Raw genomic sequence first — 24,446 nt, 5'->3', positions numbered from 1 at the left:
AACGAAAAGGTTATCTTATAAAATAGCTTACTACATTTTAAAGAAAAGAAAGGTACATATAGTTTTAATTGCTTTAAGCATTAATTAAGGACTCAATATATATGGAATTCATATATACAAACTACATAAAATAGATAAGCAACAAGGATTTACTGTATAGCACAAGGAATTATACCCAATCTTTTAATAACCTATAATGGAATATAATCTGCAAAAACCCTGAATCATCATGCTGTATACCTGAAACTAACACAGTATTGTAAGTCAACTATACTTCACTAGAAAAAGGACTCAATTTTAGAGTTTGTGATCATTTAACATTATCTTTAGATAAGTACACTACTGTATGGTGCAGACCTGGTTTACTAAGCAAATTAAAGCTGTAAACAGTTTTGACTGAGTTTTGTTTAGTTTGTTCAAGAAAATATCTTTAAGTGGACAATAGTACCTTGATTGTTTATATCCATAAAGATGATGCTAATTGCCAGTATATTTTATCTTTTACTGAGTAGGTTTTCTGCTTTTGAAATTTTACTTGACAGAGTTATTCTATTTGAGAATTTGTTTTTAAATTTATACCTTCCTTCTCCCCCCAGTTTGATAGTCAGGTTTTCACTATATTTTTAGGAACTGAAAGGAAACCATAAATAAGAAACTAACTTTATGAATACGTGTTGTTGTGATTTGTTAAAAAAAAAAAACATTGCAATAGCCACCAGATGATATATTAATTCCAATTAAGTAGGATAAATTAGAACTGTGCAGCCCTTGATTTTTTTTTAATATTTTCAAGAGGAAAAAAATCCCAGTAAGTTGGTTTGTAGCACTTATGTAAATGATGTTATATTTTTATTTCTTAGGATTGAATATTCTTTGTGTCATTGATATTCTTTTTGGAAAATATTTTTTACAATTTTGAAGACAATCACGTAGTAACTTCATTGAAAAGTAAGATTAGAGGGTCTTAAAAGACTTCAGAGGTTATCTAATTCATTCTTCTGCCTTCAGACATGATAATTTTTTTTTCAGTCCCTTTGTTCAGAACACCCATGCTGTCGATTCTTTTAGCACACTGGCCTCATATGATCATTTTTTTCTCTTTAAATTCTATAACCTACCTATTCATTCCACTTAAACTGCTCATTTGGGAACTATTTACTTGAAACCTCATCAAAACTTGTAACATTTCCCAAAACCAAGCTCTCAAACTTGAAATTAGTATCATTGAATTCAGTTTCTTCTATTCTCTTAGGTTGTCTGTGCCCATGAACTCACTTCATTTCTGGTCACTCCCAGCATCCTTCTGTCTGGCTCCTGTACACCCATCACTCCCCTCAAAATCACACCAAGTTCACCAGGGCTTTCCACGTTGTTAAATCAGATGGACATTTCCACAGCATTTGCAAGCAATTCTTACTGTTCTAGAATATTATAAACTACTTGATGACAAGAGTAAACATTTTGCCTTTCTTTAAAAGAACTTATTGTTCCCCAAATAATCTACAAATATTTTTGTAAACGTTGTAAAAGATTCAAATAATACAGAACTATGTAAAAGAAAATATGTAAGCCTCCTTTTTTAATACTCCTCTCTCAACTTGTAAAATTTGTTCCACAGTTAACAGTGGTTTACAATTTTGTGCAGATCTTTCCAGTTGCTTTTCTAAGCTTTTCCACCCATGTCCACTTGTACAAAAAATATATATGTGTGTGTGTGTGTGTGTGTGTGTGTGTGTGTGTGTGTGTGTATAATTTGTGTTTGTAAAAAGTCATTTCAAATTTCTCCCAGCAGTGCTGGCTGTTTTTGAAAAAAAGTACTTTCTGATTATAAGTGAAAAACTCATGGAAGAATTTTATTACAGATACGATGGAAAGACTCTCATTTGTTTCTGCTTGTTTTTTCCAGATAATGTTTCTTTGAAAATATAACTCTTTAGAATTGACAGAAAAGTGCAAAAGTCTTAAATCTATAAGATGAGTTTTGACTGGCCTTAAATAGCCAAATACAAAATTTGTGAGTGCCTTTTTCCCCCTATTGTGTATTTCTGATTAAGAACAAATCTGAAGAATTTCTTATGAATTAGCCAGTTTTAAAAAAAAGAGAGAAAGCACAGTTAGAAGAAGCTTTAGTCTTTACATAATGTATATATTTATAGTGTCACAAACTCTCAATATGTGAAGGTAAGTTCACATTTTGATATTTGCAAGCTCTCATGTAAGATTTTTTAAATCTATAAAGAAAAAGCCAGTGTTTTTAAAATGGAATTATATACAACAAAACCAATTTATATGTAAAAAATTCATTAAGTATATACAAATACTCCCTTGTAATACTAATACACAAGTACATTTGTAATACATTAATTACTAATGATGGAATACACTTTTGAAATATCTGGAGAAATATGATTTTTTAAATTATATGCTTATAGTACATACTGATAACCACCAAATATCAATATTTTTCAGTCTCAATCTGAAAAGAGTAAACTCTGATTTTATTAATTTTAAATAACTTTCATGCTACATAGCTGTTTAAAGCATCACTTTTTCTCTAAGATTTATATATAAAATGTCCAGAGTTTAACTGTTCTTTATGCTATTTTGAGGAATTTAACTTCATATGTTAGCTTCATCTAAGATGTTAAAAAATATGGAGTTATTAATAGATGCTCTAGATTTTTAAAAAATTCCTGAATTACACTACATATACAGAGTTCTAAAATCATTTTACATTTCACTTTAGGGTTTAAATACGTTTTGTATTTAAATTGCTTTAAAATATGTAGAAGCAAGTGTTTGAAGCCTGTTCTCTTTTTTAAAAATAACAAATATTCTGTATTCTATAAATGATATATCCTTTTTCCTGATACAGTGTTATTCATGTGAGTTTTAAGTCCAGAATCCTAACATTCTAAATCCATGTGTGATTAAGATACAGATTAAATGTTATAGACAGTAAGTATTATAATAGTTTAAGAGCATTAACTGTTTATTAATTAATTATTAAGTTTCATTACAAGAGGTAGAATTTGAGTTGGCATTAAATCAAGCTGAATTTTGGTTATCCAGTAAGAATAAAGATCATTTCTTGACATGGGTCAGGGAAAAAAAACAATGGAACAGCCTTAAGAACCCATATAGAGGTGGAAATGAGGATAGGATGTTTGGGGGCCATAATTTTTTTTTCACTGAGGTGTAATCTTTTTTAATAGAAATAGTGTGAGAATAAATGGACTTAATGTGGCATCCCAATCATGCCTACCTCCATACCCCTTCCCAGTAAGATTAAACTCCTTCCCATCCTCTGTTAATTTCCTTGTCACAGTCTACCTGATTAAAATCCTCTCCCAGTGTTCCTAATTTATCTCAACATAATCTCCATCGAAATACCCTGTTTACAGTTAACCATCTTTGGAGTCTTTTCCTTCCATTTCACCCTACAGTAATTTTCACCTTTTATATTTCTCTAGAATTCACTGAACACATAGCTAAACTGATAGCCAACATTATAGTCCTTACTAAATACCATGTAATTTAGTAGCTAATTTTATTAACTTCTGATCTGTTCAATCCTATAGCAGTCCTCAGTAAGAAAGATTCTATTATTATCCCCATCTACAAAGGAGGCAACTCAAGCCCAGACTCAAGTCTTGGTCTACTAATTCTAGAGTGTTTTAAGTACACTGCCCTCATTTTATTTTATCTATATGGTTAGAGATCTCTTTATGCAAATGTTACTGTGTTTCCTTTTGAGCAAAAACACCACGTTTTATATTTACTTGTTTTCTCATTTTATGGAATACAGTATCTCTTTTAAGTACTGAGTAGACAGTTGCTGGCTTGATTTCTTAATTGGTTGATTCAGAAGTGTTTGACTTAATTGCCAAGGGCTTTGGCCTCTAAGCAATTTTAAATTTTCAAAGCTTTGTGGGCAGTAGACTGATGAAAGTGGTGATTTTCGAAGATTTAGCTAGAAGTGAGAGATTGGAGTGTAAAGATTAGAGCATCTGTAATCCAAGCATGATATAATAAACATTCAGACACAATCAGTTGTGTCAAGGTAACAGAAAAATGGCAAATGTAGAATAGGAAGTGTTCACTGGCTCTATGATTGATGCAGACATAAATGCTAAAGTTGAAACTTGGTCATTAGAAGAATGGTTGCATTGTTGACAGGAACATAGAAGTCTAGCAAGTCTGGCAAAGATAAATTATTTTGTGTGGAGAATACTGACATTTGTTTGAAAAAATTTTGGTTTTAGAGTGTTAGGACATTCAAGTGGGATATTCAAGTAGATATATCCAATTAGTAGTTACTCCATAAAATGTGACACTATAGACCTGTCTGAGAAGGAGTCTTTCATACAAAAGAGCTATTGAATTTAAGAGTATGAATCATCTAAAGGAGAAAATGTGAAAAGAGAACAGAACGTCATGGACAAATAATGTAACTTTTCTATATTTCAATTACAGAGTCCTTACTAATTAAAGTACATGTTACCATTTTTAATGACCTCTTTATTTTAATAAACCCATGAACACCTAGATTTTGTTTTAGATTCATGTATTCCCAATTGAATGTAAATGTTCTATATATTAGTATAAATACTGGAATATATATATTTACTATGAATTTGAACTTTGAAATAACTAAATTTTTACTATACATTATATCTGTTATAAAGTTTTGATCTCCTTTTGCATAAGAACACACAGCAAACAAGAAATGCTGTTGTTCTTCCTTCAAAATATATCCAGGGTCAGATCACTTGTTATCACCTACCATCAACCTGCTTTACACTACCAGCATCTTCTATCTGGATTACTGTAGTAACCTCCATCTCATCTCTTTGCTTTTATCCTTGCTCCATTATACTCTATTCTCAGCATAGCTCACATTACTCTTCTGCTCAAAACTTACCTATTAAGGCTTCCCATGTGACTCAGAGTAAAATCTAAGGCCTCACCAATACACTGACCCTTCTGGTCCCTGAACACATTTCTACCTTAAGGCCTTCGCGCCAGCCATGATTTCCCTTTGCCTGGTGTGTGCTTCCCTCAAAATCAGTATCGCTAATACTGTATACAATTAATTTTATATTATTTATATATACATATGTGTATTATGTACTTATGTTGTTTTTTTTGTCTTTCTCTGGCTCTCTCCCCAACACACACATGTGTGCACAAACACTAGACTGTAAACCCCATGAGGCCAGGGATATTTGCTCTGTTCACTGTTATCTCAAGTGCCTAGAAATGTACCTATCACATATTAGACAATAAACACCAGTTGAATAAATAAATATAACAGCAGCCAACACTTAATGAAGGCTTACTTCATGTCATACTTTTCTAAAGCTTTAAATTATTCCAGCATCCTTGCTTTACTGATATGGAAACTGAACCATAGGTCGGTTAAGTAACACACCCCATCTCACACCGCTAGCAGCCTGGTTTCTAGCCAGAGTTCCCAGCCATCAGTGTGGTACTTCTGTTGAAGATGATCGCTGTGTTTGGTGCTATAAAGTTTTTATGGAAGAACCAGAAGTTGTATATTAGCCTCTACATGCAAAATACTTCTCATATACCTGGATTCACATTGTTAGTATACAATGATTAAATATACTAGATGAATGCCATTACTTTGAAGCCTTGAAATATTAAGCTTAAAGAAATAGAGAATCACACCAAGAATTTGATGTCTCATTTGCCAAATGAGCAGGCTCAACCAGTTGCAGCCATCATTAGTTAAAGCCAGTCTCAAGGCCTGCAGAGCCGTGGTACTGTCAACAGTGTTATATGGATCTAATATCTGAATCCTTATCAGCATCATTTTCATTTTTTAGACAGGTTTCATTTATCCTACCATTGTGCTATATTTCACATCAAATGTCAAGATAAAGTCTCTGATGTCAAAGACATAGAGGCAGTGGTTTTCCAGGCTTGCTCCTCAGAATGCAGTGATCCTGGACATTCGGAGAAAATGGATGACACTGGACTTTTAAAGCAGTTGGCATTAGGTGAACTTTAGAGCGAGTATCATTCTTAAGACAATATAAGAGAAGTTTCAAGGACTAAAGCTGTCCGAAGAACTGGACTAGAAAAACTGTCATAGCGGGTAGTCCAGCATGACTGGGACCCAGACTGAGCAGTGTTTTACTCATGTTTCAATCAGTGAGGCAGTGACAGGAAAAAGTACCAAGTACAAACAGTGATCAAAGGATGATCTAATAGATATGCTAAAAGATTCATAATTAAGGAAAAATTGCCTAGCCACCCAGGGTACTTTCATCCATGTGAAGATGCTTCCATATATAGGGTTATCAAAGATTATCATGTGAGCACTAAGAGTGAAAATGTGAATGTCCATTTTCACAGATAAGCCAAAAAAGAGGAAAAATATAAGAGACTATGCTTCAAAAGACAGTGGTCCTTTTCTTGTTTATTTTTGGTTTAAATGCATTTTATAGATTTTTCTTGATAATACCATCTTTTTATCACCTAGTAGCCCCATAAGTAACAAAAAATGATCTGTACCAGGGAAATGAATTAAAGAGAGGTTAAATGGCTTTCCTGGGGGAAAACATTTAAATTATTTGCAAAGCTAGAATAGGGCAAAAGAGAAACTCTGTTCCTGATGCATTTCTTACACCAATCACAGATGATGCAAAATATTCAGTGATATGAAATGGGTGATTTTATTTTTAACACAGAATCATGTAAATTTTAAGCTACATTAGTTGTTTTGTTGTTGTTGTTCTTGAATTTTAGATTACATTTACAATAATGACATGAGAATAGTAATGTTCCTTGATGGTTGATTTTTTTCCCAAAGATAAAAAGGAAAAAAGCCCACATATTTTTTTTAAATTATACTTCTCATATATATCTGATATGACAGAGTTACCAAAACTTTTGCATTGTAGATTTACATATTCAGTTCATCTCACATCAAAAGCTGTTCTGTTGGATTTTAAAATGAAGAATATAACATAACTTTTCATTTTGAACTTACTACTTTAGTTACCAAAAAAATTCTATGAGAGTAATTATACTGTGCATTTCAAATTTTCTTTCATTAGTGAATAAAAGAAAATCTATAATAAGGCTAGAAATGTGTTCTCAGGAAAATATTAATTACTAAAATTGCTTAGAAGCTGAGTCATAGGGCCTTTTAAGTTTTTGCCGTACACTTGGAAGAAACTTAGTCTTACTGCGTTGTCACATTTTTTACCTCTCAACATTTTGAAAGCACAGTGAATATGAGAAGCTCTCTCATCAGTCATATTATCAGTTTTTTTCAAAAAGTAAAAGGTGCTTCTCCAAACATAGTTTATCCCCAGTAGCTGTCTTACTAGTGTCTGGGGCTTAGGGTTGTTTTGTAGTATCTGCAGAGTCTTCCAGCTCTGCACTCTGTGTTCTCATTGGCTGACCTTCTAGGGAGGGCCAATTATAATGAACTATTTCAGCATATTCTGCTGAGGATTTCCTTAGTATCGATTGGAGCTTTTTGTTCTTGGTGTTCTGTTTTATTACTTTTTCTCCCCCTCCCCTCCCGCCTTTACAATATGTGAACTACCAGTCTTATTGACACTGTAATTCAGGTCAAGCTTATAAGGACAGCCATTTCTTCACTGTACTAGCAGGGCTGACAACTTTCTGTAGAGAAGGGTTTGATTAAGACCAATCATACCCTTCCTAGCCTGGGGAAATCAAACACAGTGGCATTCTTGGCCACCAGGATATAGATAATACCTATTTATATCTCTTAGGTAAATCCAGGAGGACTTCGCCTAGCTATTGTATCATCTATATCACATCTGCCATTTGGTGTAGCAGCCTAGCAAGAACTAGTGCTACCTCAGAGAAGTTTATGTAGTTTGATGAATAAAAAGAGGACCCCTAAGGAAAGGGCTAGGAATATGTACCTGTCAAGAAATGGAGAAATCTTTTATTAGGATGTCAGAGTGCTAAGTACCTCGGGATTTCCACTCGTTTTGTGCACCAGCAGGTGACCCGGATACTCCCATTTGCCAGCAGAAGCCCACCTGCCTGCCCGTCTGCCTACCTGCCTGCTCTCACACTTTGTTTTTACTATAAGACTCAAGTAATTGGTTCCATCTTAAGCAAGATTATAGTGTCATACAGTGGGAAGATCACAGAATGCCTTTAAGTACTTCTATTAAATTTAACACTAAATAAATAAGATAGTATATCTTAATAGTTCAAAAGAATCTCTTCCTGGATGTTAGTATTCTCAGAAAGAAACTGAGAAGGAAATAATAAAGGTGATTTCATTTTAGTTCTGGGTACCTGGGCATACCAAGGAGACTCAGGCCTAGGGTGTCATTACTGCATTCCTACTAACTAATATATCTTAAAATAGCATCTTCTTTATTTAAAGTTACATGGTTAAAAAAAAAAAAAAGGATTGATTCTATCATATATAGAAAACAGATCCCTCATTGTCTATAGGCTTTGACCAGGAAAGCAGTGGCTCTTCTACTGGCAAATCTTAAATAGGCAAGATTAACTTTGTTTTTCTTTCTTTTTAAAAAGACTTTATTTTTTTAAGATCAGTTTTAGGTTTACAACAAAGTTGAGAGGAAGGTACTGAGATTGCTTATATATCCCCTGACCTCACACATTTATAGTCTCTCCCATTATCAATATCACTCACCAAAATGGTTTTGTTTTTTTACCAAGGACAAACCTACACTGACACATCATAATCACCCGAAGTGTATAGTTTACCTTAGAGTTCACTCTTGGTGGTGTACATTCTATGGGTGGAAACTTAGATTACTGATTTCAGATCTTTCTTCTTTTCTAATATATGCATTCAATGCTATGAATATCCCCCAAGCACTGTTTTCATTACATTCCACAATTTTGATAAGTTGTTTTTCATTTTCATTTAGTCAGAATATTTTTAAATGTCTCTTGAGATTTCTTCTTTAACCCGTTATTTAGAAGTGTTTTGTTTTGGGTTTTTTTTTTTTGTGGGAGGGATGAGAATTAATTACTTAAACTTAAAGACATAAGTTTATTTAAGAGCAATGAGGGAACTCTTTTGACTTCTTGGAAGTGTTGCCAAAGAAAATACAGGATTTTCATCCTACATTCTGATTTTATGTTGATAATAAATCATCATGTTTTCTTCTTTTTGCTATTGCAGTACTTCTGTTGCAAAGAATGAGAGTCATATGCTAGACGAGTGAGAGATTATCACTTAAATATTTTCTTAAATTTCAAGTGTCTGCTCTTCTTGTACTGGGAGATAGTAAATAAGGGACTGAAAAAAGCTGAAAGGATTCACACAGGTAATTTTTCATGACGTATGCAAGAAGGGGGAAAGAAAATGAGCAAATAAAATTTCATAACTAATTTGAGTCAAACTGCATGAAAAGACTGGACAGAAAGAATTCATGTAGATGGTAAATTATAATCACAACAGCATTTCCTTTAGCTGTTGACAAGCTCTTGGTTCATTCTGCAATCATGTACTTTAAAAATGAAAGAAGGGACCAAAAGTGCTTTTGTGGATTTGACCTTGAACTGAAACTGTCATTTGGGTAACAGCAGGCACTATCAAACCTTAGTCTTCATTTGCCATTTTCTTGGTGTCATAAATGCTTCTTTTTAAATAAGTTACATTTTTTTCAGTGATCAAAATTCAGAATCACATCTCTCTGGGTTTGGTGTGAGCACTTTTTGTTTTCTTGTAAGGAACTTATGCCAAAGCATACCTACTTTGTTACAGTTATTAGAATTAAATGATATTGCATGTAGAGCTTGTGTTAAACACAATGAGTGCTTGATAAATGGTAGTTGTTATTAGCACTTGGTATGGTTGTATTTGTTATTATCTATGCTGTTACAGTTATTAGAATAAAACCTTCATTTCTTAGTTCTGAAGATCTTAGTTTCTAATCAGATGAAGTAATGTCAAGCACATGGCTTATAGTATTTTATTTGTCTTGCTACACTACTGTCATTGATTGGTAAATATTTAATAGAATAAAAAGAAAACACACATAATAGGATTCCTCAGAAGCTATAATGTGAATAAACCAGAAACGGCTATTTTTTAGTCAGTTTGCTTGAAGCTGTGATTTAAAAATATATCCAAACACAACTTTGGATGAGGCAGCTGCACTACAAATGACTGAGAAATTAGAGATGGAAACAAAGACAGTTTAGATCAGAGTATCAAGAGTAGCCTTTGCACGGAAATACCAAGACAGAATTGATGACAATATACACAAGACTGTATATGCTTCTGCAAGATCGTAGGAATCATCTAATCCCGTTCCTAGTTTTCTAGATGAGGGGATATTGACTATCTGAGAGATTTGGTGACATGCCCAGGGTTGAGGACAAGATGGAATAACTTTCTGACTCCTAGTTAAATACTCTTTCCATTAAAGCAGAAATACTGTGGGAATCAGCAAAATATCCTGGATGGAGATTTTTGTCAAATTTCTATAACTGACTGGTATCAACTAATATAGTTCTTACTAGGTATAGGACACTGTACATTTCTCAATGGGGTTAAACAATTATAGTAATTATATTTTGAAAAAAATCAGTTGAAATTCTCTAATAAAATGAATGCATTGATAAAGCTATCTCCTTATTTTTAAAACTTTGATAATGTGGAAAAGAGTCATATAACTTTTGATAGGTCATTTTCTACTTACTTTGAAGGATGGAGAGTCATTAGACTTAGTTGCTCTAATTTGTACCTTATGCTTATATTAAGTACATTTTACAGTAACTCTGGAAGAATCATTACATTGTGTGTATGTGTTTGTGGTAAAACCTTTTAACAAATTATATTAAGTTTACTTCTGATGTTAGGTTGCTTTCTACAGTTTACAGTTACATCAGCCAGCAACATTTTCATCTGTTATTTCTAGTTAACTATAATTATTTTATTCAAAAATAACTAATAATTATTTTATTCAAAAACTATAAATAAAGGCTTAATTCATAGATTCATCCATTGTTTATCTTCAAGGCATAAAACATACAATACAAAGAAAAAAATCTACCCAAGATCTGCTTTTGCCCAGATTGTAATTTTCGCTTCTTTGTCTTGTTTTATAGAGCTACATCCATGGGAGCAGCCAGGCTCAATTCGTGGCAGAGTCACACATTATTCTGCTACTAAGTATCCTTTAAAACACAGATGGACTGAAAAGAACAAAGCAAAGCTGCATGCTATCAAATTGATTTTTTTCTAATATCAAGACTTTCAAGACATTAAATTTTAAACTTTACCATTTGACTAATTTTCTAATTCCTATGCTGATTATTTTTTCTTGCATTGTAATTTTTTAAATTCTGAATCATTAACAGACTGTAATTTTCTCTCTCTTTTTTTTTTTAACTGACTACTGAATTATGAAGAATAGCTTTTGCTCTGCATTGATTATCTCTGGCTAGAGTTTTTTGTGACGTTTGTATGGTTTTCCCCTTTAGGATCTTAATGGGGAGAAAAAAGTGTCCTATGATATAAAAAGCAGGATAAAAAAATTATCTTAGTACTGGTTCCCTTAAATATTATAGTAAGTGAGAAGAGGGAGATTTAGGATAATTCGACATCTTTTTGGAACATGGCAGACTAAATGTTATGAATCAGATAACAGTACAATTTATGGTTTAGAGGTAGAAGGGTAAAAAAGATAGGATAGGAAAGAGGTAAGGTTCATGTCTAAAAACTAAATATGACTAGAATGAAGTAAGGTTACTTTTGGGGCAAAAGACTGTACTTTGGGGGAACACTGACATTTGTGTGAGTCCTGTGGAAATATTTGTATGTTAAATTTAGTGTTGAAAGTGTTGAGTCATTATCGGGATTTAGAGTGTGCCTTATAGTGTCATTTATAAAATTTGATTACTCTCCTGGTTACTGAGATTCATATTCAAATGAAGCAGTCTAGACCAAATTTTCCAGTATTTGATGTAACCATAACTATTTAAACCTTTAAGAATTCTTAGGACTCACCTAGGCCAAAACTTTATTTTATAGCTAGGAAAACTAAAACCGACAAGATTTAATGGATTTGCCTTAGGTTGGAGGAAGAACTAGGATTAGAATTGTTTTGTTTTGTTTTTAATAGTCTACTGGTTGTACAGGTTTTATATATATTATTGTATTATTATTTATAGGATTTCATGAATAAGTGTCAGCCATGACATCTTGAAGTTTTAAATTTTATTCTGGGTGGAAAAGACTATCTTTTAATAGCATTAAAGCTTTGTATTTTATTACTTTGTTGTGCTATAACAGTGCACTCTTTAATCCACCTAGCAAATATGTATATGCCACCTTTAGTTCTCTTTTACTTGCATAATATGTTCTGGACAGTGCATCAGGTGCCAGGATATACTGAGACTTGTATTAACTATAGTGGAGGAAAGGAGTGGGAGGTTCTTAAAAGCACTCCCAATTCTCAAGAAACTCACAAACTTCCTCATTTGTAACACCAGGTTTAGTAAACTAACCGCACGGGCACCTCTGTGGAATATGAGATAGCTAGCACAAAGAAACCATCTAGCACTCACTAAAGGCTTTGGTTTTTCCTGTTGTATTTTTTCCCATCTTTCTCACTCAAAACTTTGCTGGTCATAGATACCATGCATAAACATTTACTGGTTGATTCTTTTAACATTTGGCAAAGGCGTAGATGACCAGAAACAAAACAAACAAAACGAAAACATAGTCCTATGGTATTTATCAGAATTCTAAAAGTTATACTGGGAACATAATGGATTAATTTTTCTGGAGTGTGATTCGCTGAGCCCATTAATCATGTGTAATTAACAAGATAGTAAAATGATACCTTTGGAAGATCTGACCTTGGAAATGAAGCTTTAAATGCGATTTTAAGACTCCATTTTCTATTAGAGGGGAACTAAACACTATCTTTTTGAAACCCACCAAACAACATCGACCATCTTCTTCCTCTGTATCAGTTCTCAACATTTTTATTCCTTTCATCCTTGGCTACTCATACTTGAGTGCATTTCATGGAACTGTGCATATCTGTAACCCACTCCTTGCATTTACTTAATTACCTATGTGCTTTGTGGCTTCACAATTAAGAAGGTACTATGATGAGTATTTTTTGCTCTAGTCTGTTTCAGATTGTTTACTTAAATGTAGGTATTTGCAATTCCCTTCTCAAATTTTGTGATCTTGATAAGTTAACTACGTGGTTTCTCTTTTCCAGCTTTCATAGGATAAGAGATTAATACTTTCTGCACATTTAGAGGGAACTGAGGTGAGGAAATAAAATATTTGCAAATACATTTCTAGGAGCATCTCATCCTTATTAAAAAAATTAAGGGTAATGCCATATTTGCTCTTAATTTATCTTTTAATTATATAAGTTACTTTATGAAGTAAAACACATTTGTGTTAAAACACAGTACAGCAGTCCCCCCACAAGTCCATAGGAAATACGTTCCAAGACCACCCCCAGTGGATGCCTGAAACTGTGGATAGTACCGAACCCTACATATACTATATTTTCTCCTATACATACATACCTATGATAAAGGTTTATTTATACATCAGGCACAGTAAGAGAATATCCAAACTGCCAGCATCACTACTCTTGTGCTTTGAGGCCATTATTAAGTAAAAAGGGTCACTTGAACACAAGCACTGTGATCCCACGACAGTTTATCTGGTAACAAGATGGCTACTAAGTGACAAATGAATGGGTAGTGAATGCAGCGTGGATACTCTGGACAAAGGGATGATTGACATCCGGGCGGGACAGGGCAGGAAGGTGTGAGATTGCATCATGCTACTCAGAATGACATTTAAATCTCAATTTAAAACTTACGAATTATTTTGGAATTTTCCATATGATGTTTTCGGACTGTGGGTAACTGAAACCACAGAAGAGAACCTCCAGAAAAGGGGGAATATGTACTGGAGGTAACTTTTTGGTTCTTATTTGTATGGACTTTTTTTTTTTCTTTTCTATCTGATTTCAATCCATGATGTGGCATTTTAGCAGTATACTTTATTCCAAACAGCCTATAAATACATCAGGAGTACCTAGCAAAAGGAATGAAAAGGTGTGTTTGAGACCATCATTCCATTGTATGGCAGGAATTCCCCAAGGTTTCATTTCCTGGCTCACTGACATCAAGCTGAGATTTAGGATGCAAAGAAATTTCACAAACATTATGAAGTCTTCCATGTAGATTTTTTTTTTTAACATCCTTATTGGAGTATAATTGCTTTAACAGTAATACACAGAATTAAAAGCCCCTATTTTCTTTCTGCTACTAGTAACTATTTGTTGCTTTATCGCTCCTGTTATTTTTATTTACAGATATCTATGAAAAGAGAAAATGTCTTTCAAAATGGTGGACTCATGAAAATTATCAGTAAAAGTTTAATAGAAGCCAGTATCTAATCATTTCTTTTTTTATATATACTTTATGATTTTACTTTTCTTTGGCAGAGTCTACCGATATTGTTTAAACTTATCATGTAATTTTTTTGTAATTTGCATGTATATTTTTTCTCTTTAAACAACAACAACAAAAAAAGGTAAATTCCAGGTGGTTGCTTTTTGTTTAGAGAACATTTATGCCTTTTGGTTTTCTCTTCCTAATTTAGTAAGCGAGATCATTAGATGCAATTGCTATATACAAAATTTTATTGAAAAGAAACCTAAGAAACAACAGATGGATTCATTTGCTATCATAGGTTATTGATTCACATTTAGTAAAAGTAAGATTTTTCTCCCTTTTAGTAGTGTTTTATTTCAGTACCTTATGGGGGTGCGGGGGGAGAACAGTCCTAAGCAGTCTTTGAGAGAAAACTATTTTAAAAAGGAATAAAACAATGTTATGACGTTTTAATAAGGAATATACGAACTAAGACTAACTCATATAATCCTTTATATTTTTCCAAGTAAAATTTTTTTTAATTTTTAATTTAGTTATGTAATGAAAATATAAGGTATTTGCTGTTTGCAAGAAGGTAGACTGATAGAGAAATCATTTTAATCTGGTATGCCAGATCCTATAATCAGTGCTTGGAAGGAGCAACTTGATGCCTGCAGAAGTTGAACGGACTTTCCAGCTGGGTTTTGATACAGCAGAAAAAGGGTTTCTCCCCACGTGGAGAATGAGTGAGCGAGAATATTCCAGTGGAAGGTGCAACAGGTACAAAACAGGTACAAAAACATAAAATGAGAGAGTATTCTCAAACTGTGAAGGGCAGATTGATGAAAGGTTAGTTGGCTGGATAATGAATATCTTCCCATACCTTGCTAAGAAATTTCAATCACCAAGATACGTTATATGTGCTAGGTGAAACAAGACACATGAATGAGTTCCAGGATTGGCTTTACTGTCAAGTATGCAAATTCTGACCTGTCCCTTAATTCTGCATATCCTCTAAGTTCTGTAATCTCAAGAAGATGACATGAGATTAGTGCCAATTGGAAGTAAAAGTTCTGAAATAAAAGGCAAAGGTTTTACTAGCAATAATAACAGTTTTAAAATATTTAAAAACATGTATTCTTACATGGTTCATATTTGCTTTTCCTATGAGAAAAATATTTGTTTTCCATTTATTATGAAAGAGTATGATTTTACTCTGATTTGTTTTCAATCTATGATAGAGAGCAAATATTTCTTTTATTTTAATGTGTTCTATCCAAGGAGAAACATACTGTAGAAGAAAATCAGTGACGGATGCAAGTTGATATTTTAGATTTAGATAGAAGACCAAGTCTTCTATAATGTGCTGACTTTTTTCAACATTTGTTTGCATTTATCTTTAAATTGACAGTCCTGATTCTCTTCCTAGGAGCAACAGTAAACCCAACATCATGCGCAATTGAGACTGGATTATAATGTAATGCAAATGTATGTGTCACCAGTTCAGTAGGATGCTCACTGCCTCTGGGTTTTGTATATAATTTACACAAACAGCAACTTCTGTTTTATGTAGGATCATATCAATATTTTGACTTTTTTCATGGTAAGAAGGTGATTGACAGGATAAAGAGAGAAACTGGGGAGTACACAGTAGTTGAGTGTATATTGCTATGATATTAATCAATGCAAATGTGCAAAGTAATACATGAAGTAGAACAAGGGCGTGTGTGTGTGTGTGTGTGTGTGTGTGTGTGTGTGTAGGCATAGGCATTAACAATCTCAGAGCAATAGAAAAGTCTCAGGAACATTATAATTTATCTAGTGTATATTTACATCTCTTTTATTCTCTTTTAATGTTGAGACTCTTTATAAGCATAGTCAAATGGTTACACCCATCAGTTTAATGACAGAAAAGCATCTGTTATTCCAGAGTCAGACATAGAATCTCTTAGAGATTTGTAGGACCTTTCGTTAGTCATTCAGCCTTCCACCCAAGGAAGGAAGACCTACACATTAACTCTGACAGATAATCTTCAAGCTTATTCCTCTGTCTATAAATCAGTCCTTTATCTAAGAATGTTTATGTTACCAATGTGATTTTTTTTCCCGAAATGATAAGTATTATGTAGGCTCTCTTTTAGCCAAAACTGTTTTCAGTGATACAGTAGAACTTAAGCTAAATAATTCTCAGTACTCAAAGTCCTTAAGTTTAAAAGTATCTTTAAATAAAAGAGGAGGGGTTGGCAAGTTTAAAGCCATTTTAGTTTAATTCATATATCTTAATTACAGCCATCAAGTTTAAAGTAGGTTCACAGCTCATTCCTTGTTAAAGCCTACTCACTTTTGCGGGAAACATTCTGAGTACAAACTCACACTTGGTTCCTGACCCTGCTGCTTTCTAATAAAATATTTTATCTTGGAGTTGTACATAACACCTGTATCTAGTAATCCCTTTGCTTTAAAATTCCTACTTCAAGATCATAACACAAGGGTTTACTAAGTTTTTCATTTCTTTATTTTCACATAAGAGCAAAGCTAACTTCCTCTCAGACATAATAGTTTATAGTATCTTTGGCATGGTCTTTTAGATCCTCTATAGCAAGGGTTGGCAAACTAGGACCAGCAAGGGCCAAATCCAGCCTGTCTTTTTTTTTTTTTTTTTCTTTGCGGTACGGAGGCCTCTCACTGTTGTGGCCTCTCCCGTTGCGGAGCACAGGCTCCAGACGCACAGGCTCAGCCGCCATGGCTCACAGGCCTAGCCGCTCCGCGGCATGTGGGATCTTCCCGGACCAGGGCATGAACCCGTCCCCTGCATTGGCAGGTGGACTCTCAACCACTGCGCCACCAGGGAAGCCCCTGTCTACTACTTTTATAAATAAAGTTTTATTGGAACACAGCCACACCTTTTCATTTGTGTATTGTCTATGATTACTTTGCACTACAATAGCAGAGTTGAGTAGTAACAATACACCATACAGCTTGCATAGCCCAAAATATTTACTTTCTGGCCCTTTAGATAAAAAGTTTGCAAACTACTGCTATGTAGAATATGAATAGTAGAAAACAAAAACCCACAACAACCTCATTACCCCAAGACAGTTGCTTTCAACTTTTTATTATCTTTCTTTCCCTGCATTTCTCTTATTTATTTTTAAAGAGATGAGATTATATTGTTTTTGAACATTTTCACTTGACATAAAATTTTATGCTTATACATTATGTTAAAATAGATTTAGCTATTTTGTTCCTTTGCTTCTCCCTCATTATTTTCATCTAACCTTCTCATCATCCTTACTTCATTCCTTCTATGTTCTTTTGGTTTCCAACTTTTAGACACTAGCTTTGTGGCTTTGCACAAGTTATTTGGACCTCTCTGGTGGCTTCAGCTTCCTTATTTGTAAGCCGAGGATAATAATGATCTTCCAGTATCTACATCAAAGAGTAGTTCAAAGAGTAGTTGGTACTGGGTAAGATAGTGAACAAAACAAAGTTCCTACCCTTTGGGGGCTAACATTTGTAGTGACAGGACAGAGACAATAAGTAAATTAAAAAGATACGGAATCTAAAATTTCTTTAAAAAACAATGTTAATAGAGAAAAACAAAGCAGGAAAAAGAAGTACAGAGTTCAAGGGAGGCTTCTCTGATGTCATTGGAGCAAAAACCTAAAGGAAGTGAGGGAGTGAGTTACATGGACATTGGGGGGAAAGAGTATTCAAGCAGTGGGGTAGCAGTTGCAAAGATCCTGAGGTAGAGGGGTTCCTCTTGTTGGCGGAATACCAAGGGCATAAGTCAGAGCAATCAAGGGCAGAGAAGTATAGGAAGTGGGTCAGGATATAAATCAGGTACAGCCTTGGTGTCATTTTGAGGTCTTTAGATTTTACTCAGAGTGAGATGGAAAGCTATTAGAGTGCTCTGAGGAGAAGAATGGCATTACCTGACTGACTTTAACGATATATTAGAAAGTCCATACTATCTAAGGCAATCTACAGATTCAATGCAATTCCTTTCAAAACACTAATGGCATTTTTTCACAGAACTAGAACAAATAATCCTAAAATTTGCATGGAACTGCAAAAGACCCTGATTAGCCAAAGCGACCTTGAGAAAGAATGACAAAGCTGGAGGTATCGTGCTCCCTGATTTCAAACTATATTAAAAAGCTCTGGTAATATTATAAAAACAGTATGGTATGAGCACAAAAACGGACACATAGATCATTGGAACAGAGAGCCCAGAAATAAACCTGTGCACTTATGGTCAGTTAATCTACAAAGGAGGCAAGAATATACAATGGGGAAAAGACGACCCCTTTAATAAATGGTGTTGGGAAAATTGGACAGCTACATGCTAAAAATGAAACTGGACCACTTTCTCACACGATATACAAAAATAGATTCAAAATGGATTAAAGACCTGAAACTATAATACTCCTAGAAGAAAACATAGGCAGTATGCTCTTTGACATAGGTCTTAGTGTTAATTTTTTGGATCTGTCTCCTCAGGCAAGGGAAACAAAAGCAAACAAGTGGGACTACATCAAACTAAAAATCTTTTGCACATTGAAAAAAACCATCAACAAAATGAAAAGGTAGCCTACTGAATGGGAGAAGATATTTGCAAATCATATATGCAATAAGGGGTTAATATCATAATAAACAAAGAACTCATAAAACTCAGTATCAAAAAGCAAACAACCTAATTAAAAAATGGGCAGAGGACTTGAAGAGGACTTCCTCTTTTCTAAGGAAGACATATGATGGCCAACAGACAGATGAAAAGATGCTCTACATCGCTAATCATCAAGAAACCGCAAATAAAATCCGCGATAAGATACCACCTCACACCCATCAGAATGGCTATCATCAAGAAGTTAATAAATAACAATGTTGGCGAGGATGTGGAGAAAACAGAACCCTTGTGCACTGTTGGTGGGAATCTAATTTGGCACAGCCACTATGGAAAACAGTATGGAAGTGCCTCAAAAAAATTAAAAATAGAACCAGCATATGATTCAGCAATTTTACTTCTGGATATTTTATTTATCTGAAGAAAACAAAAACACTAATTCTGAAATATATATGCACCTGTGTTCATTGTAGCATTATTTACAATAAGCAAGATATGGAAGCAACCAAAGTGACCATCAATGGATGAATGGATAAAGAAGGTATGGTGTGTGTGTGTATGTATGTGTGTGTATACACACACACACACCCCATATATATATGTGCATATATATATATGTATATATACACAATGGCATATTACTCAACCATTAAATAAAAAGAAATCTTGCCATTTGCAACAACATGGATGGATCTGAAGAGTATCACACTAAGTGAAATAAGTCAGAGAAAGACAAATACCTTATGATCTCATTTGTATGCAGAATCTAAAAAACAAATGAACAAAACAGAACAAATCAAAAACAGACTCATAGATACAGAGAACAGGGTGGTTGCCAGAGGGCAGGTGGGTGATGGGTTGGGCAAAACAGGTGAAGGAGATTAGGAGGTACAAGCTTACAGTTTTAAAAATAGTCATGGGGATGTAATATACAACATAAGGAGTATGGTTGATAATATTGTAGTAATTTTGTATGGAGGGGATAGTTACTAGATTTACTGGTGGCAGTCATTTCCTAGTGTATTTAAATGTCCAGACACTATGTGGTATACCTGAAACTAACATAATATCGTATATTTCAATTAAGAAAAGATAGAGAGTATTTCTGAGACTTAGGGGTAGGAATTAATTTCATAAGCCAGAAACAATAACCAAAGCTCATAAAAGAATAATAATTTTGACCATACTAAAACGCAAACCTTCTGCATAACTAAAAAATTTAGAAGACAAGTAGAAGAATCTATATGCAACACTTCAATCAATTCATATCCAGAAAAAAGTGAAGCATTTTCTAAGTTAAAAAGAAAAGTATGCTTTTGGAAAAATGGACAAATAAGCACTACACAAAAGATTAAACAAAAAAGAATTAACATATCGAAAGATACTCAGACTCACTATTGATACAGATCCCCACTCAACAATTTGATAAAATCAATAGTTCAGCAATACCAACATAACGTTTCTTCAGCAATGTTAAGAGAAATGGAAACTCTTAACACTACTTGTTTTACAGAATATGATCGTACCTAGTAAATTGGAAAATACACATATCAGCCTCTCAAAAACTCTACCTCTAGGTGTAGACCCTAGAAAAATATTGCACGTGTACATGTAAAAAGACAGTCTTTGTAGGAGTATTTGAAATAGCAAACATTTGGAAACAAATGCCCATCAGTAAGATGAAGCAATAACATGTGGTACACTCTTATGAAAATCTTACACTTTTGTAACAACATTGTTTGAATTTGTGTGAAGTTCAAAAGCAATCAGATGAGCAGCATGTAGGTCACATAGTTTACATCATAATAATGCAGCAATTTACAGAGAGACAGTAGTAAAAATAACACATATGAAGATATATTAACAGGGATATGTTACACTTGAGTGACCATAGTTAATATCCAATAAAATATAATTTGCTTAATAAATAACTTCTCGCTAAGTGCATATTTATGTCTATGTGTACTAATAATACACACACACGTATATTAGGTACACATGGGTGTTCATGTATTCAGTTTTACCCTGAGAATACTGAATATATGGCTTTACTCTCATTAAAATTTTAAAGCATTTAATTTTTAAAACTTGTTTTCCCCAGAAATAAAAATAGTGTGATTTTCCCCAGTTGTATAAAGGAATTTTGGAAGCTACTGAGCAGATGGTGTCATAAAAGAAATATTTGTTTCATTTATATTATCTATATAAAATCATTTTTAAGTGTCATTTATATTTTGAATATTTATAAAAAATGTTTCTGTGATAGTTAAAATAATCCAGGACTCTATGAATTTTCAGTAGATCAAATATGTACATAAATGTATAGATTAGAATTTTACATGAATATAAAAGGGTGTTGGCAAAAAAAGATGAAAGGAGAACCCTAATTTAATTCCTTATTAAGGATCTACATCAGTCCTATCAGTCTGCTCCAGAGAACTAAGTTAAGCAGTCAAAATTCCCTGTGTATCCGCCGTTTGAGTGATACAAGCTTTTAATTTTTCGATCATTATTGACAACCTCCTATGACTCTGGACTCGAGGGAGTTTATATCAGTAAATTGTCCAAAACACCTTAAGAATAATGAATCCTTAAAGTCCACAAACTAACATACTGCTAGTGCAAAACATTCATTCTGTTACCTTGTCCTTTCGGGCCATGACGACATGATTGAAACACAAAGAACTTAGTAATTATCTAAATTTCAGAGGTTTTCAAACTGTGTTATTGTGGATTTCCTAAAAGTTGAGTGGTATACATGCGTGTCGGGCAGGGAGATGGTATTGCATGGGGCTGGTAGTGGCTTTTTCTCTTGGATGCATTATGCGTCCAACAGAGGTTGGTTGGTTGGACCCATGCTGAATATATTCTAATTTTCTATGATTGCCAATAAATTGTCATTCTAATTGTAACTGGTGTATACCTTTATGTATAATGTGAAATATCATTATTGGTTTTGAGAGTTTATAATTCATATGCACTATGAAAGTTCTGGAATTTAGGGGCATTTAGAATTAGACCTTTAAAATCTCAAAGTTTCAGGTTATACAGTCTAAAAATTAAGGCATATTTAAATACACAAAGAGCGGTAATCTTATGTTATATAAAGAGAATAAATTGCATTTACCTCTGTGTGCGTTTGTAATTTAATCATTCTGGGACAGAACACATTGTGTTCAGATCCAGAAAAATTAATAGATTTTATTTGCATCTATTTCTACTGTTTCCTTGACAACTACTATAGACGCTGCTATCACCATGGGGATGGTTCTTCTAAATGAAGCGGCAACATCCAAAGGCGATGTTGGAAAAAGACGGAGTAAGTCTCTGTGTTGGTATTTTTCTAAGTTTGTTTTAGTCTTAAGCTTCATTTAAATCAAATGGGAAATAGATAAAAGTCCTTTGTAAATGAACTTCTAAAGAAATGTTCTGGTTTGAAGACAGTTGTGGTGTTCCTTACTTTTTTCTGTTTCTTGGATGTGTGTGTGGCAAATACTTAAAAATACATTTCTTCCAAAATGGGACTGGGTGATTTTCTGTGGAACTGGATATAAAGAAGCGCTCTTATTCACCCTTGGTTGGGGTGCTCTGATGCATCTCTGCTGAAGCTGTAGTCTCTGTAGTCATGTCCACCCTACAGGAAGGGTGGAAAATTCTGTGGGCAGAGTCTTCAGAGGTTTTACTGGCTAATGATACGTTTCCCTGTGCCACAAGAATCAGGTATGCATTCAAGGACTGACTCAGAGAGAGAAGTTTTTGCATAGGTCTTGTACCCTGAAATACTATACTTCCGATTACCTCCAAGACCTCCTTTTAGCAACACTTAGAAAGGGGGCATTTCGTGATACCATGGTTTCCAGTGTCTTTGCCTTTTCCAATGATATTCCAAGATTTACAACTCTACCAACTTCCAGCACTATGTCTTAACAAGGTGACTACATTTTATCCTTTGACAGAACTGTTCCTCGAAGGGAGTTGTAGAAAAAGAATACATGTTTATAAAGTAACATATTTTTGGCAGGAAAAGGGAAAAAACACATGGGAAAAATCTTCTGCCCTGACGAGCAGAGGTTAGGAAAGGACAGACAGCCTTACATTCAGTATTTCCTGCCACAGATCTTTCTATAATTAATATAAAGTCCCCATGTGAGCTTATGCTTCCAGAAACCTGTAATTAAGATTTTTCTCAATATGCTTTGCATTTCTGAACCCTTTTTAAAACCCAGAATGTATGCGTGAGGAACACAGGCATCTGGAAAAGACTCATAATTTATTAAGAAGTTTAAAATAAAATCCAGACTTATTTTTTATGGGAATTTTAGTTATTGTGACATGTATGTAAATCAGTCATAGTGATTTCTAAATATAATTCTTAGGTATCTTAAGTGTTGAAATGTTTTGGATGTAACAGACACTTTAGTCTAACCTCTGTTTTCCCGTGATGCCATCTATACACTGTTAGAAAGAAACTACACAAGCGACGAACGCATTACTTTCTTTAGTTAATCATTGCTCAGAACATCATTTTATGATTTATGTTTTGAATAAAGAATGTGATGTTCTTGGGACTGGCAAGTAATATTTATAAGGACAAATTCTTATGTGTTTATATATATATCATGTATCCTTCATATTAAAATAGTAAGAAATATGTAATTTTTTAATTGCAGGTCTATAATTATATATATATAAATAATCACTCCAGCCCCCACCCACTGCCAGTTTATTTATTTGTGTGTCTGTGTGTGTGTGTGAGTGTGTGCGTGTGTGCGCGTGGGGGGGCGAGAAACAGACAGAAGGGGTGGAGAATGGGAAATATATTTTTTAAGTTATCCCTTTTGACTCCAGTGTGATTTTTACTTTTGATATAATACAAGTACTGTGATTATTATTGCCCAGGTCAGAATGCGTCTGTGTCGTCATAGCATCTTCTTCTCACAAGCCTGTTATCTCGTATGGGCTGCAGTGGTTTGTTGGGTCATTACTGACTCCTGTCTCGGGTCCTCTCCCCCACGTGCGAGTACTTGAGTAGCATCATTTTGTTCCACTGCACAGAATCAAGTAATATACTCTGTCTTACTTGATCACGTTTTGAGGCTTATTTCCCATCAAACACAATCAGATGAGGCTACCAAAAGCGGCAAAGGGAGTGAAAAAGTGTTTTACTCAGCTTCTGGAGAAAAAGACAGAGGAAAGGAAGAAGTATTTGGTAATGCCAAATGTAGGAAGTAGAAAGTAAAGCATCATGTCATTAATTCTGGGTTTACTAAGATTATTGTAAGCACAGTTGCTATGTCTAGTGGCTAGTGTCTGTCATACTTGGACATTCCACAATCTAAGGAAAAAAAGGTGGTTTTCATTTCTGCGGTATTCAGCGACTGTTTTTGCTTTG

At 34.0% G+C, this 24,446-nt stretch overlaps 1 protein-coding gene across 1 annotated transcript in view; it reads left to right on the top strand.

The window, feature by feature from the left end:
• TUSC3 (tumor suppressor candidate 3) overlaps positions 1-24,446 on the top strand; it is a 182,181-nt gene that overhangs the window by 142,226 nt on the left and 15,509 nt on the right. Inside the window, exons 7-8 of the mRNA XM_082863857.1 lie at positions 11,119-11,182; positions 22,299-22,373. Of these exons, the coding sequence (XP_082719983.1) occupies positions 11,119-11,182; positions 22,299-22,373 (139 nt within the window). The remainder of the gene's footprint in view (positions 1-11,118; positions 11,183-22,298; positions 22,374-24,446) is intronic.

Source organism: Leucopleurus acutus (genome assembly GCF_964270905.1).
Source record: "Leucopleurus acutus genome assembly, chromosome: 21".
Lineage (NCBI taxonomy): Eukaryota > Metazoa > Chordata > Mammalia > Artiodactyla > Delphinidae > Leucopleurus > Leucopleurus acutus.
This window is presented reverse-complemented; position numbering and strand designations above follow the sequence as displayed.